At 41.1% G+C, this 20,094-nt stretch overlaps 1 protein-coding gene across 3 annotated transcripts; it reads right to left on the reverse strand.

The window, feature by feature from the left end:
* Positions 1–527: 527 nt before the first annotated feature.
* On the reverse strand, positions 528–19,732 carry stx12l (syntaxin 12, like). 3 transcript variants are annotated; one of them, XM_052144245.1, is made up of 10 exons: positions 19,612–19,732; positions 19,173–19,292; positions 15,815–15,884; positions 15,542–15,641; positions 15,307–15,444; positions 13,328–13,371; positions 3,244–3,340; positions 2,770–2,842; positions 1,838–1,920; positions 528–1,721 (listed from the first exon to the last, which is right to left on the reverse strand). In XM_052144245.1, exons 2-10 carry the CDS (start codon positions 19,270–19,272, stop codon positions 1,629–1,631), a joined length of 798 nt encoding a protein of 265 aa, XP_052000205.1. In that variant the 5' UTR covers positions 19,273–19,292; positions 19,612–19,732; the 3' UTR covers positions 528–1,628. The 3 variants fall into 3 exon arrangements, with proteins under 3 accessions (XP_052000205.1, XP_052000203.1, XP_052000204.1); XM_052144243.1 differs by having other exon boundaries at positions 19,173–19,274; positions 19,612–19,680; XM_052144244.1 differs by having other exon boundaries at positions 19,173–19,323; positions 19,612–19,643.
* Positions 19,733–20,094: the final 362 nt, after the last annotated feature.

Raw genomic sequence — 20,094 nt, forward strand, 5'->3', positions numbered from 1 at the left:
TGAGGAATAAAATGAAGAGTTCAAGATGTTGCCCTGGCCTCCACATTCCTTCATTTCAATCAAATTGAGCATCCGTGGGATGTACTGTACCAACTTGTCCGATCCACGGCGGCTCCACCTCACAACTTACATGACTTACATGTTGCTAACGTCTTGGTACCAGATACCACAGGACACCTTCAGGGTCTTGTAAAGTCTATGCCTTGGCGGGTCGGTGCTGTTTTGGTGCCACGCGGAAGACCAACAACATATTAATAATGTTTTGGCTCATCAGTGTATAAGATAAATACCGGTAAACAAAATACCATCAGATGCATCCTGTATTTAGACCCAACTGAGTCTGGTTCCCCTCAAGGTTTTTTCCTCGTCTTTTGCTTGTTTACTGAGGGCTTAAAGACATTAAGGCATGATTTTCTGTTTAGCTGCTTTGAAATGATTTGCACTGTGAAAAGCACAATGCAAATAGCAATGACTTGACTTGAAAATACTCATTTTAGACAGTACATTTATTTTGTACATAGATTCCATGGAATGTGTTTAGCAAGAGCATAAATAACAATTTCTCAATGATCAGTTGAAAGATAATAAGCAATAAAACAATGTATTAAAATTTAAAATATAAGGTACCACTTAGAAATAGAATGTTCCAGTGTGAATCAAAACACTGTGTTTCTTTGACCAAAACATTTTAAAAATAATAAAATGACATTTTGCATAATTACAGTTAAAAAAATTAACTTGACCAGCAGCAACAAAATACAAATTGTTTAAGTAAATACAGTCATGCAAGTGTTTGGTAACATGCTTTTTATGTTCCAGCCAGGATAGTTCATGGACAAACATTTCAAGGAAGGAAACTGTTCTCTGCTCTCGGCAGCAATTTTCATTTATGTGCAGACATTGAACACATTATACAATGATTTATATTTCTGCATGAATAGTTGCTGAAATGGGTTCTGATCCATTTTTTTTAAAACAAAAACACACAATATTAAGTGCTAAATGGTTCAAACAATCATTGTTCTTTCATTCTTTGTGATCAGTTTTTGAAGATGTGGATTTTTTAATATAATCACTATATATTTAGCAACAGGCCAAACCTGCTTTATTAGCAACATCTTTAACAAAACACTTGGCTTGTAGCTGTACTGTAATTGGGAAATATTTTGGACTGTTCCTGTAGATAAACTGTTCCAGTTTGTATTTTTTAGGTTACACTATTAGGTATTAATTAGATCACACTATTGAATTTCAATGGGATTGTGCTCCTGACAATGGACAATGGCTAATTTTTAGCTACAACTTAAACTGAATAAAACATTTCTAAAAGAATATATTTTCAGAATCGGGGTGAACTGACAGCACAAAGACACTCACAAGGCAGGTTTATCTACTGTATCTCACTAAGAGTAGGTAAGCAGCATTCTAAATTGTTGTGTGTTTTCTCTGTTAAATACTGTAAGACTTTTTTTTGACTTGGGTAAAATTGAGATCATATTTCAGGAGCCGTTCATGGAGAATTTAAAGTCATTTCTTCATAGCTGCACAGTATGTGCCAACACACACATGCACACACAATCTGTAATTGTTCACTTAACACTGAGCATACAGATTCTTCTCTCTTCAGCTTATCTGATTGCTTGCCAAATAATTATCGCAAAGACGGTCACCACTAGCGACAAGACAAGAGCCAGAATACACATCCTCTTGCGGGACTTCCTCTTTAAAGGACAAAACACAATTATGAACAGCACTACAGCAGGAGCATTATTGAGAAGTATGTTTGTTACTAGCATGTACAGGACTGAATCAGTATGAATGCTGATGATGATCATACCTGATGGTACGCTGCCTGGTGGAGTTGTTCTGCTCCTCTCTCCACATGCACCTCAGCACTCTCAACATTTGCTTCAATGCTGTCTGTGTGTGATGACATGAGGAAATCAGCCAAGGTATTGTTCACCCAAAAATGGAAATTCTCTCATTATTCACTCACCCTCATGCCACCCCAGATGTGTATGACTTTCTTTCTTCTGCTCAACACAAATGTAGATTTTTAGAAGAATTTCTCACCTTTGAGGTCCATACAATGCAAGTGAAAGTTGACCAAACTCCAAAAGTCAGCATTAATCCATACAACTACAGTGGTTTAATCAATGTCTTCTGAAGTGATCCAGTTGATTATGGGTGAGAACAGACCAAAATTCCTTTTTCAGTGTACATCTTGTCATTGCAGTCTCTAGACATGATCATGATATCAAGCTCGATTACACTTCCTAGTGCTGATGCATGAAATGGGCACTAGATGGCACTACATATATATATATATATATATATATATATATATATATATATATATACACAAAATCATAATCTCCAAGGAGACTGCTCTCAAGATGTACAGTGAAAAAGGAGTTCTATTTTGGTCTGTTCTTACCCAAAACCAACTGGATCACTTCAGAAGACATTTGTTAACCACTGGAGTTTTCTGGATTTCTTTTATTCTGACTTTATATCCTTTTTGGAGTTCTGGTCACCTTTCACTTGCATTGTAAGTCATGCTGAGCTGAAGTATTTTTCTAAAAATCTTTGCTTGTGTTCAGCAGAAGATAGAATGTCATACACATCTGGGGTGGCATGAGGGTGAGTAAATGATGAGAGAATTTCTTTTTTGTGTGAACTAACCCTTTAAAATCTTTAGTTCAAAATGTGGCAAAAAAAAGTTTAAATTGAGGTCCTTAAATCAGGTTGATGAGAAGTTATACTTACCTATCATGTCACCTTGGTCATGGATCATTACCGCCAGGTCCTTGAAGATCTGGTTCACGTCCATAATATCTGACTGAACCAGACCAGAATGTAGTTGGGTCATTGTATGAGAAAACATGAAATTCCTTGTTTCATTAAGAAATATACAATTATTATTAGATGATGCTTTTGATCACTTCTTTTAATATTAGGTGATCACAGTAACCCTGAGTTACGAGTCACAATGCACAAGCAAGTACATTGGAGAGCATTTCAATATTAAAGTATAGTTTCTTCATACAACTGCCAGTGTAAATATATGACAAAATATGATTTTCTCAGCTGTTAAGAGTGGTATCACCCAGTAATGTTTTTATGTTGGTCACTTGTACACTCTTAAAAAGATATACAAATTGTGAAGTGTGGACAATTGCAAAGGTTGGACTACTTGGCCAAAGGTTATGCAGGTTTTCACTTCTCACAGGAAGTGCTCACCTCCAGCTGACGGATGTTGGTCTCTCTATCTTTAATAAGCTCCAGGTCTTCTTCTGTGAAAGGCTCCTCCTCTGTCTGTATTTTCCACCCTTCATTTCTGTCCAAATGAAAACAGTCATGAACATTTCTGCTTTCACATTTCTTTCTGGAAAAATACTGTTGATATTTGGGCTGGTAATTTTTAAAGGAATAGATCACCCAAAAATGAAAAAGTAATCATAGTAGTAGTACGATTTTGCACCACATGGAGTCACTGCAGAAGTGGCTGATTAGCGTGTACTTGTTAGCCCCTGCTGGTAAATTATGGAATTACAACATACATCAGCTGGGTTTCCATCCACCTATTTTTTAATTTTTTATTGTGTGCACATTTTAGGATAAACAGTCCTCTATATGGCAATTAAATAAATTGCCTGTGCAACCAAATTTTACACTATGCACCGTACAAAATGTCTGTTATTAGCCACTGGCTAGTAAAAATTCTGAATTCACTTGCCAGTGATTGAGTTACATAGTGGTGAAGAAGAACTTTAGCCCTGAGATCCTTTCACTGCATGCTGTGTCTCATGAGCGCACTCACACTGAAGGAAATGTACTTTATTTGGCTGCAAATAGTTGTGTTTGGATCATCACCATCACTTTAGCTGAGCCATGATATGGTTGCATTTACAGTACATTTAACAACTCTAATTTTGCTTAAACTATTTATAACATTCTGCATGTTACATTTACATTTACATTTATTCATTTGGCAGACGCTTTTATCCAAAGCGACTTACAAAAGAGGAAGAACATCAGCGAATCATCTTAGGGAGACAGTGGTACAAAAAGAACATATTACAAAGTTTCACTATCATCAGAATAGTACACCAAACAGATTTAAGTGCAACAAGAAATGTAAATAAATAATTTTTTTTTTTATTATTTTTTTAGTGACCGGTTAAGTGCTTTTGGAAAAGATGTGTTTTTAGCCGTTTTTTGAAGATAGAGAGTGAGTTAGCTTCCCGGATTGAGTTGGGAAGGTCATTCCACCACCGTGGTATGATGAAACTGAAAGTCCGGGAAAGTGTTTTGGTGCCTCTTTGTTTTGGCACGACAAGGCGACGTTCCTTAGCCGACCGCAGGCTTCTGGTGGGAACGTAGCTCTGCATAAATGTATTTAGGTATGCTGGAGCAGACCCAGTGACTGTTTTATATGCCAGCATCAGGGCCTTAAATTGAATACTGGTCTGTAGCTATGTTACTGCATAGCTACAGACCAGTGTAACATCTGTTGGATAGCAAACTTGAAAGGTAGTAGGTTTAATTTGATAACTTGAACAATAAATATTTGTACACGTAAGTCAATACACATTATGCTAGAAAAGTTTGCTTTGACCTGTTCCGTGTAATATGTGTCTAAAGATGTCCCTTTTAATATCCTTTCTGTTATTTACAGCCAGTTATTGGTCAAAAAGTATTCATTTTCATTCAGAAACATTCATTCTAATCACACATTACATGGATGAGGTTAAAAACAATCGTAACATTTCTCTCTTTAATGTGTGATGCGCTCATTCATCCGTAATCACTTGCTTGTGAAGCTGCCAGAACTCTTAAAGAGACAGTCCCAGTATAGCGCTTGTTATCCATATCAATATAAACTCAATGTAAATACTTATAAATAGTACAAATTATGTATATAAACAAAATATAGTCAGTGTAATAAATGTGTAAATATATTAAATATTTTTAATATAGTAGCACTTAAATTTATGTGTGGAATTCTATTTTCATTATTGGGTTCCAAGCTTGTGAATATTTTGTTAAAATGTATATGAAATTTCAAACAATAACAACAGCTTGTATCATGACATCATATAAATTGACAGAATGTGAAGTTTGTACATTTGAAAAAGCTAAAATGTGATTAAAATGTAGAGACTATTAGAAATGAGAAAAGACTAATTGATTTTCAACAATAAACATTTTAAGACAGACCTACCATGAGCTATGAGGTTGTTCATCAATGGTTTATGCTTCTGTTGAAGCCATCCATCTGTGCTATCTCAACTTTGTTTCAGAATGGTGTTTTATAGTGGAATGCATGGTAAACAACTACATTACCCTTGAACCAGCAGAGAACGCTTCACCAATCAGAGAACTGCGGCCAACAAGAGAGACCGCACACTCTCATAATGCACTATGAATGACTTAAGCAGATTAAGGGTAAAGAGACACCAACTCAATCATCTATTTGTACATATTGGAATATTTTGCAATAAATGTAAAATATATTCTTTCTATACTTATAATCAACAACCTAAAATCAATAGTTTTATATATTTCCATCATTCACAGTGAGTCATGTGACTGTAGTCTGTGCCATCATGAAAGACGGTATCTACACAGTCTTGTACCTTTTCTTCTCATCCAATTTTCAAATACTTTTTTGCCTCAAAATAAATAAATGATGAGAAAAATACTTCCGGAACCCAGATGGCTGAAAAAGTGGACATTCACGGTTGCGCTCTATGGCAAATCTTTCTTCAACGTGTTCGTAGAGTGTTGGCTATCGCGTGAAACTGCTTTTAGAAAGAAATCACCAAAATATGCATACAAAATATATATGCTTGCTTAAATTGGATAAATGTTTTATTCTATAAAGGCATAAACTATGTTTAAAATAAATTTACAGAATATTTTCCAATAGGAATATACATGCGCATTACAAAAGTCAAGCGAAATTGCCTCAACACATCACCAGTATCAAGGCATAGCATCTGAAATGTTGCTCTGTTTATTCTGAAATGCCAAAAGATTTATTCTGAATATCAAAATGATTGTCTACTATGATCTCCCAGAACTGTGACATGCTTTCACTCCCAGACAAAAGACATCTGCTGAACGCTAGCAAACATGAGGTGCGCCAGAGCGTTTTGTCTGTGGTCATAAACGTAATAGTACAGTATATATTACATTTAATAAAAGAGCCACAGTGCCTTCAACTTCCATTTTCATTTCTATTTTGTGCCAATTTCTCTGGAAGTGACAATTTTGTCCTCTTAGACAAATGAGATGGAAACACTGCTTTAATTGCTAATTGTTTTTGTGATATTCTGATTTTGGGTCAAAATTAACAGCTATAGTCTATAGTTTCCCCACTGACAGCTATACATAGTCATGGTTGGTGGATTACTTTTGAAATGTGTTCCACTACAGATTACAGAATACATGCTGTAAAATGTCATTTGTAATGTATTCTGTTAGATTACTCAAGGTCAGTAACGTATTCTAAATACTTTGGATTACTTCTTCAGCACTGGTAGATTTTTTCACTTGTTTTGACTATAAAAACTCTGTCAGTACAGCCAGACAAAATACATTCTCTGAAAAACCCAAATATCTTATGCAGTGTTGTTTCTAAAACAAGATCAGTCAAACTGATATTGTTTTAAGGACTTTTAGATATTTTTACATGAAAACAATACAAAAATTATTATCAAGAATATGATTTTTGCCCAAATATCAAAGATCTTACTAGAAAAAAAGAAATTATGATCAAAGTGAATTTTCTTGATAAACATATGATTGTGTCTGGTAACGTGCATGTAAAATGGCTAGAAATAGCATTTTAGCTTAGCGTAAAGCTAACAATTTACACAAGGTTTATTTCTATTTCTTCAAACGTACTTCTCTGTGTGAATGTAACACATCATAAGAAAGTGTTTCACCGCTGTTCAAATGCACTTTGGATCACATCATTTATATGTATAAATGTTTTCCATCTGAAAGTACTTAATATTAATTGAAACAAATGACAATAAAATGCAAAGTAATCACTTCAGTAATCAAAATACTATTTGATTGTAACTGTATTCTAATTACCAATGATCTAAACTGTAACTAGTGGAATACAGTTACTTATATTTTATATTTTAATATGTAATCCTGTTACATGTATTCCGTTACTCCCCATCCCTGTATACAGTACATTGACCAAGCTACATATAAATCATAAATATGTTATTATTAGGGCTGGCAATCTATTACATTTTTTTATTTGAATTAATTACATGATATGCCAATTAAATAATCAAATTACTCACAATCAATTGCATATCGATATTTACTGAAGAAAAAACTAAATAAAAATAAAATAAATACAATATTTATTTATAATAATAATAATATCCAAATTTGATCACAATTAAATAATGTTAACATGCATATTGTTTGTCTTGTGGCTATAATTTTGAAACGGTGAGTAATTTTAGCATTGATGGCCATCCCCATTTACTTCCATTTAAGTGTCGTTGTTGTAACCACAATTTCTGCTTTATTTTAAAGCTACACTATGTAACTTTTGGCCATCTAGCAGTTAAAAAATAAAACTACATGCGTATTGCGGAAGGACATTGTTTTGGTTGTGGTTCAGCTCAGCTCCTCTGCATGGATGAACAGTGTACACATGAATACAGAACATCTTATCAGTGTGAATGGAAAGAAAAGACGGATATCCAAAAACATGTTATCTGAGCAGATAAGTGCCATTTCTTATGCTACTGTTTTGACTTGTTGGAAACATTGATGTTTTCATTTAAATTACATTACAAAAGTTAGGCAACGTTTGTTAACATTAGACATAAGGATTACTAGTCTGATGAGGTCAAACGTTGTAAAGTTTTTATAACTGCAGGATATTCTGATGAAATAGACCACAGTAGAAACTAATTTATAGATTGTCACTGTTACAAACTAGTGGTCAACATCATTTCAAGACTCACATGTCCTTGGCAAGCCTAGGACTAAAGGATTTATTTATATCAATTATTGCCGTTATAAAGAAAAAAACACACGTGTGTTCACAAGTGAAATGTTCTGCACCGATTACAGAATAATTATTGTATTTCACTACACACACAGACATGTGTATGATTACACAATTAATTGATAAACCATATCAATAAATTATCTTACATGTTAAGAAAAAAGCCATCTCCAGGTCACTTTAAAATTCTTTCAGATCTCGGATATGTCGCCACCTCTGAAAAGCCAAGCCGATGTTGATTCTGGTATTATTACGGACTCTGTCGTTTTCCATTTGTGCTTGTAAAATCTGCTCTGTTTGGTGTTTCTTTGTTTGTACAACCAGTGATTCCCTGGTGTAACGGTTACCCTGTCTTGTTTTTTCCATTGCCCTTTGTTTGTCATTTTTGTCACTTTTGTAGTTCCTTAGTTTTCACTTTTGGCACCCTTGTAGCTCCTTAGTCTTGTTTTCCCTCGTGTTCACTGTTCATTGTTTTCACCTGCCCTTGTTAATTTGCCTTTGGTTTCTGTTAATCACCCTGTCATCTAGTTTGTGTTCTGTTTGTTCATTGGCCCCTTTGTCCCATGTTTTTGTATTTATATCCTGGTTTTTGGTTCAGTCCTTGTCTGTCGTTGAATGTTGTTGTTAGCCTGGAATGTTTCCCCTGCCCGTGTTTATCCTCAGTCTTGTGTTTATTTCCCCATTGAGGGTTTTTCCTTTGTTCCCGTATTTTCCGTGTACCTGCCTTATTTGTTTTGTTATCAATAAAAGTTGAACTGCATTTGGAACCGCATCTCCTCGTCTGCCTTCGCTGCCTCATTCATAACAGAACGACAGACCACTATGGATCCAGCAGTTCAATGGGCAAATTACCACCTGCTCTGCTTGAGGCAAGAGGACCGCCCTATAGAGGACCACATCCACGACTTCCTTAAGCTGGCGAGTGTTTCGGATTTCCCGGACTACTCACTGGTGGTCTTCTTCAGAGGCAATCTGCACCCCGCATTGAAGGAGCGGCTGCCACAGGCAACGCGTGGCTGGACCCTCCGCGACTTCCTGGTGGCGACCCTACTGGTGTGCGACACACCGCTCGTGGTGGGCGTTGCTGGGGGGGACCCTGCCTCGCCGTCCGCAGTGGTGTCTCTTCGGCCACCCCCGGCGCCCCCTGTGACACCAACTCCACCTGTCAACGAGGTCGCCCTCACGTCAGTCGCCTTCTGCGAGCCAGCGCGGCCCTCTTCGTCTGCCCGGAGGAGGGAGAGAAGACGGGCTTCCGCCTTCCGGCCCACGCCTGCCCCGGTCTTTGAGCCAGCGCCCACGCCTGTCACGGTGAGCAAGCCAGCGTCCACGCATGTCACAGTGAGCGAGCCTGCGCCTGTAGCCTCAACCGTCCCTGAGCCAGCGCCTGTAGCCTCGACCGTCCCTGAGCCAGCGCCTGTAGCCTCGACCGTCCCTGAGCCAGCGCCTGTAGCCTCGACCGTCCCTGAGCCAGCGCCTGTAGCCTCGACCGTCCCTGAGCCAGCGCCTGTAGCCTTGACCGTCCCTGAGCCAGCGCCTGTAGCCTTCCGAGCTTTCCAGAGCTCCGCCTTCCAAGCTTTCCAGAGCTCCGCCTTCCGAGCTTCCTAGAGCTCCGCCTTCCGAGCCTCCCGAGCTTTCCAGAGCTCCGCCTTCCGAGCTTTCCAGAGCTCCGCCTTCCGAGCTTTCCAGTGCTCCGCCTTCCGAGCTTTCCAGTGCTCCGCCTTCCGAGCTTCCTAGAGCTCCGCCTTCCGAGCCTCCTGAGCTTTCCAGAGCTCCGCCTTCCGAGTTTCCTAGAGCTCCGCCTTCCGAGCTTCCTAGAGCTCCGCCTTCCGAGCTTCCCAGAGCTCCGCCTTCCGAGCTTCCCAGAGCTCCGCCTTCCAAGCTTCCCAGAGCTCCGCCTTCTGAGCTTTCCAGAGCTCCGCCTTCCGAGCTTTCCAGAGGTTCACCTCTCAAGCCTCCCAGGGCTCCGCCCCTCCAGCCTCTCCAGCCTCCCAGGGCTCCGCCTCTCAAGCCTCTCGAGCCTTCCAGGGCTCCGCCTATCAAGTCTCCCGAGCCACCCAGGGCTCCTCCTCCCAAGCCTCCTAGGGCTCCGCCTCCCAGGGCTCCATCTCTCAAGTCTCTCGAGTCTGCCAGGGCTCCTCCTCCCGAGATTCCCAGGGCTCCGACTCCAGAGCCTCCCTCAGCTGAGCCTCCCTTGGCTCTGCCTCCTGAGCCTCCCACGGCTCTGCCTCCTGAGCCTCCAGAACTTCCCATGGCTCCGCCTCCCGAGCCTCCTACGGCTCCGCCCCCAGAGCCTCCTACGGCTCAGGCCCCAGAGACTCCTGAGCCTCCTACGGCTCCGCCCCCCGAGCCTCCTACGGCTCAGGCCCCAGAGACTCCTGAGCCTCCTACAGCTCCGCCCCACGAGTCTCCTATGGCTCCGCCTCCCGAGCCTCCTACGGCTCTGCCCCCCGAGCCTTCTACGGCTCCGCCCCCGAGCCTCCTATGGCTCCGCCTCCTGAGCCTCCTGCAGCTCAGGCCCCAGAGACTCCAGAGCCTTCCAGGTCTCCGCCCCAAAGCCTGCTACGGCGCCGCCTTCCTCAGCTCCGTCTCCTGAGCCTTCCTTAGCTCCGTCCTCAGAGCCTTCCAGGCCTCCTGACCCGGCCCCTGTCCTGGGGCCTCCTCCCAGGGTCCCTGACCCGGCCCCTGTCCTGTGGCCTCCCCCCGGGCCCCCTGACCCAGTCCCTGTCCTGTGGCCTCCTCCCAAGCCTCCTGACCCAGCCCCTGTCCTGAGGCCTCCTCCCAGGGCCACTGACCCAGTTCCCATCCTGTGGCCTCCTCCCAGGCCCCCTGACCCGGCCCCTGTCCTGTGGCCTCCTCCCGGGCCCCCTGACCCAGTCCCTGTCCTGTGGCCTCCTCCGAGGCCTCCTGACCCGGTCCCTGTCCTGTGGCCTCTTCCCAGGCCCCCTGACCCGGTCCCTGTCCAGTGGCCAGCCCCCCGACCACCTGAACCTGTCCTTGCCCTGTGGCCAGCTCCCAGACCTCCTGAACCTGTCCTTGGCCTGTGGCCAGCTCCCAGACCTCTTGAACCTGTCCTTGCCCTGTGGCCAGCTCCCAGACCACCTGAACCTGTCCTTGCCCTGTGGCCAGCTCCCAGACCTCCTGAACATGTACTTGCCCTGTGGCCAGTTCCCAGACCACCTGAACCTGTCCTTGCCCTGTGGCCAGCTCCCAGGCCTCCTGAACCGGTCCCTGTCCTGTGGCCACCTCCCAGGCCCCCTGACCCAGTGCCCTTTGCCCCTCGTTGCCCCCCGGACTGCCTGTCTGCCCCTCGTTGCCCCCCGGACTGCCTGTCTGCCCCTCGTTGCCCCCCGGACTTCCTGTCTGCCCCTCATTGCCCCCTGGACTGCCTGTCTGCCCCTCGTTGCCCCCTGGACTGCCTGTCTGCCCCTCGTTGCCCCCTGGACTACCTGTCTGCCCTCTGTGCCCCCAGTCAATGGTCATTTGTTCTTCCTGTTTTTTGTTTTGTTCTGTTGATCGTCTGGAATCCGATCCTTGAGGGGGGGCTCTGTAACAGTTACCTTGTCTTGTTTTTTCCATTGCCCTTTGTTTGTCATTTTTGTCACTTTTGTAGTTCCTTAGTTTTCACTTTTGTCACACTTGTAGCTCCTTAGTCTTGTTTTCCCTCGCGTTCACTGTTCATTGTTTTCACCTGCCCTTGTTAATTTGCCTTTGGTTTCTGTTAATCACCCTGTCATCTAGTTTGTGTTCTGTTTGTTCATTGGCCCCTTTGTCCCATGTTTTTGTATTTATATCCTGGTTTTTGGTTCAGTCCTTGTCTGTCGTTGAATGTTGTTGTTGTTAGCCTGGAATGTTTCCCCTGCCCGTGGTTTTCCTCAGTCTTGTGTTTATTTCCCCATTGAGGGTTTTTCCTTTGTTCCCGTATTTTCCGTGTACCTGCCTTGTTTGTTTTGTTATCAATAAAAGTTGAACTGCATTTGGAACCGCATCTCCTCGTCTGCCTTCGCTGCCTCATTCATAACACCTGGAGGTTTGCCGTTTTGAATGATCCAAGGTAAATTTTTCTCATTCATTGTGACAACAAACATTCAGGTTCATGCTACTCCCACACCAAACATGTATTACAGTAGCCGGAGCATATTTTCTCTGTGTATGGATATGACGTCAACATCAGTCAATCGTTGTTTTGAGGAATTAAGGCTATACAATGCTTGAAATTGCCAAAAAATCTGAAGATTTCATACAAAGGTGTAACTACAGTCTTCAAAGACACAGGACAACTGGCTCAAACAAGGACAGAAAGAGATGTGGAAGACCAGATGTACAACTAAACAAGAGGATAAGTACAACAGAGTCTCTAGTTTGAGAAATAGATGCCTCACATGTCCTCCGCTGACAGCTTCATTGAATTTTACCCGCTAAACACCAGTTTCATGTACAACAGTAAAGAGAAGACTCAGGGGGGCCTTATGGGAAGAATTGCAAATAAAAGACACTTTTTAGAAAAGGTTCAAGTGGGCAAAGAATCACAGACATTGGACAACAGATAATTGGAAAAGAGCGTTATGGATCTTAACCCCATTGAGCTTTTGTGGGATCAGCTAGACTGTAAGGTGTGTGAGAAGTGCCCGACAAGACAGTCACATCTATGTCAAGTGCTACAGGAAGTGTGGGGTGAAATGTCACCTGAGTATCTGGACAAACTGACAGATAGAATGTCAAGGATCTGTAAAGCTGTCATTGCTGCATGTGGAGGATTTTTTGATGAGAACTCTTTGAAGTAGTTTAAGAAGTTCTGAAAATTTTTGATCAAATTGTAATAGTAATTTTTCATGTTATTAATATTCTGACTATACATTGTGATCTGTTGAATGACACTTTGGTGAATAAAAGTACCAATTTCATTCCATAAGAGCAAAATCTGTACATTATTCCAAACTTTTGGCTGCTAGTATAAGTATGCAATTTCCCGCAAAATCCGTTCCGACAGCTCTAAAATATAAATCATTATTATAGATTTATCAAAGTGTATTTGGGTAAAGTAAAGACATGGTTTGGAAGATGGATTTTTGTTGCACTCTCTCATTAATAACATTGTTATTTTCTAACAAATAAGAAGTTACATGTGTAGCTTTAAATAAACAAGGGAAGAGTTGAAATAGTTTTTTGTAATCAACATTCTGCCACAAATGCAGTTGATTGAGCTTAACTTGTATTGAACCTGAAACATTCCTTTAATTCATCATTTGTGAACAAGATCAGGGTATATTAACCTACTTTTCAAACGTCACAAGCTGTTCATCTTGATTGCTCTCATCAACCTAAAAAAAAAATGCTTTTACTAAAGAGAGGACTTCAATTACATATCAAGAATCTGTTCCAAAACCTAGTGAGCTGCCATCTGCCTACATAGGCAGCTGTGTTCTAAGGCAGTATCCTAATAGATACTGAGAATCTCATAAGTGACAGCACAGCAGAAAACACATTTCTGATCAGCCTGTCAGGCACAGATGGGCAGCTCTCTGGAAGACAGATGCGATTAACGCATTTCCCAAATTTCAAATTAGATCCTGAAATTTTTTTCAGCTCCGTGTGAGTGCTGAACATTGGCTGGAATAGGCCGAAATCTTTGCGATGTGTCAGGGGTCACTACACTAATGCACCACCACAAACACACACAACAGCGCTTCTGTGTCAATGATCAAGTGATGGAGAAAAGACCTCTTAACCGTAGTTTTTTGTACAAAACAAACACCAATGGGATTTGCGATAAGCCACATTCACATGACCCACTTGTGTGAAGTATCAGCGTTTCCCCAGCATCACATTCGCAGCACAGTGTCAGCACTAAATGCAATACAAGACCATTTCATGTAGCTTTCAAAGTAGCAAAGCATGTAAATGTGGCTTTACATTTGCTGAAGCAAGGTGGATAATATTTTAGGGTTGTATAGTAGACCGGTGCTACTGTAGTATCGTGATACTAAAGCTTCAAAATACTGCCGGTGCCACAGTATTTTTTAAACGGTAATACCGTCAATACGGTAGCCATATGGGGAAACACCAGCAAACCTTATTAAACACCTTTGGACACATCCCACTGCCTCTGCAGAATACACACGGGTTAGTGCAACTTAATTTAAACTAAATGCTTTATCTTAACATTTACAGATTAAAAAATTCTCTGAAAAATTGGACGTTGCACTCGTTAAAATTTGTGTTGTTTAACTCATCGATTACTAATCCTGATGATTCATATGCATCGATCTTGTAATATGATTTTTGAATCGATAATCATTAGTGATAGTCAATGATTGATTTAAACTGGATGGATGGCCACTTTCTCATGAGCAAATGACAGCTCACCATAGCACTCGTCTGAAATATTCAATTTTATTTTGAAGTTGTTATTTTCTTTACGATAAAATAGTGCTATATTACTGATATCATTGTTTAGTTTGGGGACTTTGTGTGCAAATAACATTTAAATTGAAGTCATCCATGACATTGTTAGTTCACAGTACATTAACTCATGTAAACATTTTGATTTTCAAAATAATTTGTTAAAATTGGCATTAACCAAGATTAATAAATGCTGTAAAAGTATTATGCATTGTTAGTTCATGTTATCTAATGTTGTTCACTAATGTTAACACATATACCCTTATTTTAAAGTGTTAACACAAAATTACTATAGTAAAACCATAGTTAAAATATGGTATTTGCATTGTAAAACCATGAAGCCCACTAAATTATGCTTTTTATTACCATAGTTTTTGTTTCCTGTATTATCACTATGATTTCACTACGAACATCTTGGTTAAACTATGGTTACTGTAGTAAAACCATGGTTCATTTATTGAGAGTGTACACAAAACGTATTGCGAAAGAATGCAAATCTAATTCTGAAAACAATTCTCGCCCTGTCCTCTGAGGGGCTCCGTACAAATCGGCGTTTAATCGTGATAAAAAAAATTGTAATCGACTAACAGCACTAATAAATATACATAACAAACACAAATATTGGGTCAAATAGTTTTTTTTTTTCAATAGTTTTTGCTACTAAATGCATTATATTTATACTGTATATTTATCAACATTTCTCTTGCTAGGATGGGAGCATGCCTGTGATACCTTAAAATGCTGCCTCTTTTAGTAGCTCACTTGGTTTTGGAACAGAGCAGCAAGTTACAGCAATAAAGAGCAGAATGTAAAATGAAACACATCATCTACAATTAGAATTTTCCAGCAGTTACCAAAAATCTAGAGCCCCCTCGTGCCCGCGCCACTGACTCACGCTCCCTCTCTGCTGCTCGACGCTGGACCACTTGAAAGTTGTTGAGGGCAGCTGAGAAGTTGTTCATCAGACGGTCTTTCTGAATTCTCTGCTGCCGCTGTGTGAACACCAGCATTTGTGTGACACATTGGGCTTGCAAAAAAAAACTGAAAACCTTGAGCTGATTTGAGGTCTCTGGAGGAGAGTAAACTCACCTGTTCTGAAGGGGACTGTGGCTGAGGTAAAGAGCCCAGGTCTTTCAGGTGTCTGTTGGTCTCTTTTGCCAACTGGTTTGTGTAATGCTGCATCTGCTGTCTGTGTGCAAAATACAGAGATTTGAACCATTTTACTATGATTTATAACACTCTCCTAATTTCAAACTAATATAGTATGTCATTCACATTTGTCTGGACAATCAATGATGGCATCATCTGGCTCTGTGAGGTTACATTATGCATGAACATTCAAGATGGAGCAACTGGACTCACAGTCTGTCCTGGAGATCTGGTGTATCAGGTCTGGTACCCAGTTGGAACAACATGCTTTTAATTTGGCCAGCTATCCAGAACAAACAAAGAGGAGACATTATAACGCTAAATTATGCAAAAGACTCCAAAGGCCTGGGTCATTCCTGGAATTTGGTGCCTTTTGTGTCCCCAATAAATATCATGATCTTATTGGCTTAAAATGTTGAACAGTATCAATTTATAGCTCTCTCTTTAAATGAAAGTTGGCAAAATGAAATGACATCATATCATAAAGCTTCCTTGGAGGGAAAACAACTTGGGAAGGTGAGATCCTCAACTGTTTTTAATTGTCTATTTTTACTTATTTTTTCTTTCTAATCTGATGTGGTCAACCTTAATATGCCCACACTATTGAGTGAAATGTGAAAAAAGTCAGTAGTAATTATCAAAATTAACATTTTAAAATCAATAAAATTCTTTTAATTGATAAACCTTCTATGTTAGTTTCTTCATGGTGCAAATGCCGACTTTAGGTCTTCATTAGTAATGTTTTACATGTTGTCATTAATAAAGTTTATTTTTGGTTTCAGGTTTTGTCCACCCTGTTATCATTGTGCACACCCTGTTATCATTGTGCCCACCCTGTTATCATTGTGCGCACCCTGTTATCATTGTGTCCACCCTGTTATCATTGTGCACACCCTGTTATCATTGTGCCCACCCTGTTATCATTGTGTCCACCCTGTTATCATTGTGTCCACCCTGTTAACCCTGTTATCCCTGTGCCCACCCTGTTATCATTGTGTCCAACCTGTTATCCCTGTGCCCACCCTGTTATCATTGTGCGCACCGTTATCATTGTGCCCACCCTGTTATCATTGTGCCCACCCTGTTATCATTGTGCGCACCCTGTTATCATTGTGCGCACCCTGTTATCATTGTGCCCACCCTGTTATCATTGTGCGCACCCTGTTATCATTGTGCGCACCCTGTTATCATTGTGCGCACCCTGTTATCATTGTGTCCACCCTGTTAACCCTGTTATCCCTGTGCCCACCCTGTTATCACTGTACACAACCTGTTATTCCTGTACCCACCCTGTTATCATTGTGTCCAACCTGTTATCCCTGTGCCCACCCTGTTATCATTGTGTGCACCGTTCTCATTGTGCCCACCCTGTTATCATTGTGCCCACTCTGTTATCATTGTGCGCACCCTGTTATCATTGTGCGCACCCTGTTATCATTGTGTCCACCCTGTTATCATTGTGCCCACCCTGTTATCATTGTGCGCACCCTGTTATCATTGTGTCCACCCTGTTATCATTGTGTCCACCCTGTTAACCCTGTTATCCCTGTGCCCACCCTGTTATCACTGTACACAACCTGTTATTCCTGTACCCACCCTGTTATCATTGTGTCCAACCTGTTATCCCTGTGCCCACCCTGTTATCATTGTGTCCAACCTGTTATCCCTGTGCCCACCCTGTTATCATTGTGCGCACCGTTATCATTGTGTCCACCGTTATCCCTGTGCCCACCCTGTTATCATTGTGCCCACCCTGTTAACCCTGTGCCACCCTGTTATCCCTGTGCCCACCCTGTTATCCCTGTGCCCACCCTGTTATCACTGTGCCCACCCTGTTATCACTGTGCCCACCCTGTTATCATTGTGTCCCACCTGTTATCCCTGTGCCCACCCTGTTATTACTGTGCCCACCTTGTTATCCCTGTGCGCACTCTGTTATCCCTGTGTCCACCCTGTTATCATTGTGTCCACCCTGTTATCATTGTGTCCGACCTGCTTTCATTGTGTCCACCCTGTTATCATTGTGTCCACCCTGTTATCCCTGTGCCCACCGTTATCCCTGTGCCCACCCTGTTATCCCTGTGCCCACCCTGTTACCATTGTGTCCACCCTGTTATCACTTTGTCCAACCTGTTATCATTGTGCCCACCCTGTTATCACTGTGCACACCCTGTTATCACTGTGCACACCCTGTTATCACTGTGCACACCCTGTTATCATTGTGCACACCCTGTTATCACTGTGCCCACCCTGTTATCACTGTGCCCACCCTGTTATCACTGTGCGCACCCTGTTATCATTGTGTCCAACCTGTTATCACTGTGTCCACCCTGTTATCCCTGTGCCCACCCTGTTATCACTGTGTGCACTGTTATCATTGTCCACCCTGTTAACCCTATGCTCACCCTGTTATCACTGTGCACATCCTGTTATCACTGTGCCCACCCTGTTATCATTGTGTCCACCCAGTTATCCCTGTGCCCACCCTGTTATCCCTGTGCTCACCCTGTTATCCCTGTGCTCACCCTGTTATCCCTGTGCCCACCCTGTTATCATTGTGCCCACCTTGTTATCACTGTGCCCACCTTGTTATCACTGTGCCCACCTTGTTATCACTGTGCCCACCTTGTTATCACTGTGCCCGCCCTGTTATCATTGTGTCTGCCCTGTTATCATTGTGTCTGCCCTGTTATCATTGTGTCTGCCCTGTTATCATTGTGTCCGACCTGCTTTCATTGTGTCCACCCTGTTATCATTGTGTCCACCCTGTTATCACTGTGCCCACCCTGTTATCATTGTGTCTGCCTGGGATTTTACATAGAAACTGTCCCAAAAATTGTTGGGGGGAGGGGTATGTGTTGCTGTCCTTTTCTGCATATCGCTGCCCCCTTCGGCATGTCGCGGTGATGTTTTGTGGCACATTCTGAATAACGCAGCGGCTCATTTCAGCTTATTCCCGGTTCTCCCGATGGCCAGTCTGCCCCTGATTGGCCCCAAAGTGCATCAGCTCACCGGGAAAATACCAGGCGTTGCCAGAATACCAATCCAGCCCTGCCTGTTATCATTGTGTCGACCCTGTTATGCATTAGCTTTTTTTATTTATTTTTTACATTAATGTGTCTGTGAGAATGAATCTTTATTTTTTTTATATATATAATTTATAAACTGATAAGCTTTTAAGAGGACAAAGGGACATGGGTTTTCTAAGATAATGTAAACAATGCCTATATATTTAAATCATTAGCTTTTCCAATTGTCATTTATTTGTCCCTAACAGGGGGGATATTTTTGATCCTCTGTTTCATTTATTTTGTTTAATAAATGCTTAAATGTATTTACCTGAGCTTGACCAAAATCTCCACTATCATGATTACACAAAAAAGTGAATTTAAAAACTGTGTTTAATTTTCTAAATGTTATGATGTCCAAAAGGCACTGAATACCAAGAATGGCCCACCTGCAATTATACTTACCCAAACGTGAAAGCATGTTTCTAAGAAAAATAACATAAAGAGAACTTGAGTAATACCATCTTATCTTAATCTCAAGTGAGTGTAAAATATTCACTTACTGTTTTGTGTGATTTTCTGGATGTTTGAGCTGCATGTCTGAGTGAGGTTGTTGAAATCTCTCGGCTGTGAGTGACAGCTGTCCATCATTCCGTAAGACATGTCTGAAAAACAAAACAGATCTGCAAGAAATCTGCGTTTATTTAACGCAGACTATTTCACAGCATTATAACAGTAAATTATATTACAGGTTATATGTTTTCTGATAACATTATATAAAAAAACATAAATAATGAAGGCTCAGAAATTATGAAAATTATGTACTGCGTACGCAACGCAATGAAACATTTCTTCATATGGACTATGTCTGAGCAGGCCTTCCGTCATCATGATAAACTAAGTAGTTAAAATACTTATTTTCATATTGCTATATGTAACTATGCAATTAAAAAAATTTGTATAATATCCTCATTAAAAAATCAGCGAGCTTGAATCACTAACCTGTGTGATGCACTGATGCGGTAAAGAGCTCTCCTCTCAGAAATTATACACGCATAGAATGGCAACAAGATTACACGAGGATACAGAGTAGGCGGGGCTTGATGGCCCGGATGTTATTTTGAATAAGTTAATTCTTTAACTCCTCGTCATACTTCTCGTGTAATTTCATTTCAATGGCTATTTTGAACGTTGTCAGTGTCATTATTCAAATTTAAATTATTGCCCAGAACGCAGCTAAAGCGTCAGATAAACGACACTGTCAAATGTTACCTGCTACTTTTCACAGCGCTGGTCAGAATGGACCAATCGATGTTATTTGTGATTACCATATTAACCGATTTTAATAACTCGTTTAAAATAGATAGTTGGGGCAGAGTATAATTGTATTTTGTCGGGTAGCATTCCTTAGAAATAATATATGTATTATATTGTTATATTATCAGCGTATATATATCTTTAAAAAAAATTACGAATCGGCTTTCT

Source organism: Xyrauchen texanus, chromosome 15 (genome assembly GCF_025860055.1).
Source record: "Xyrauchen texanus isolate HMW12.3.18 chromosome 15, RBS_HiC_50CHRs, whole genome shotgun sequence".
Lineage (NCBI taxonomy): Eukaryota > Metazoa > Chordata > Actinopteri > Cypriniformes > Catostomidae > Xyrauchen > Xyrauchen texanus.

Excerpts from the sequence above, each read along its gene's own strand:
- stx12l (XM_052144245.1), bottom strand. The coding sequence starts at position 19,272 with ATGTCTTACGGAATGATGGACAGCTGTCACTCACAGCCGAGAGATTTC. Across the intron at positions 13,372-15,306 it reads GAGGGGGCTCTAGATTTTTG|GTTGATGAGAGCAATCAAGA; the intron begins GTAACTGCTGGA and ends TTTTTTTTTTAG. Across the intron at positions 2,843-3,243 it reads CCAACATCCGTCAGCTGGAG|TCAGATATTATGGACGTGAA; the intron begins GTGAGCACTTCC and ends GGTCTGGTTCAG.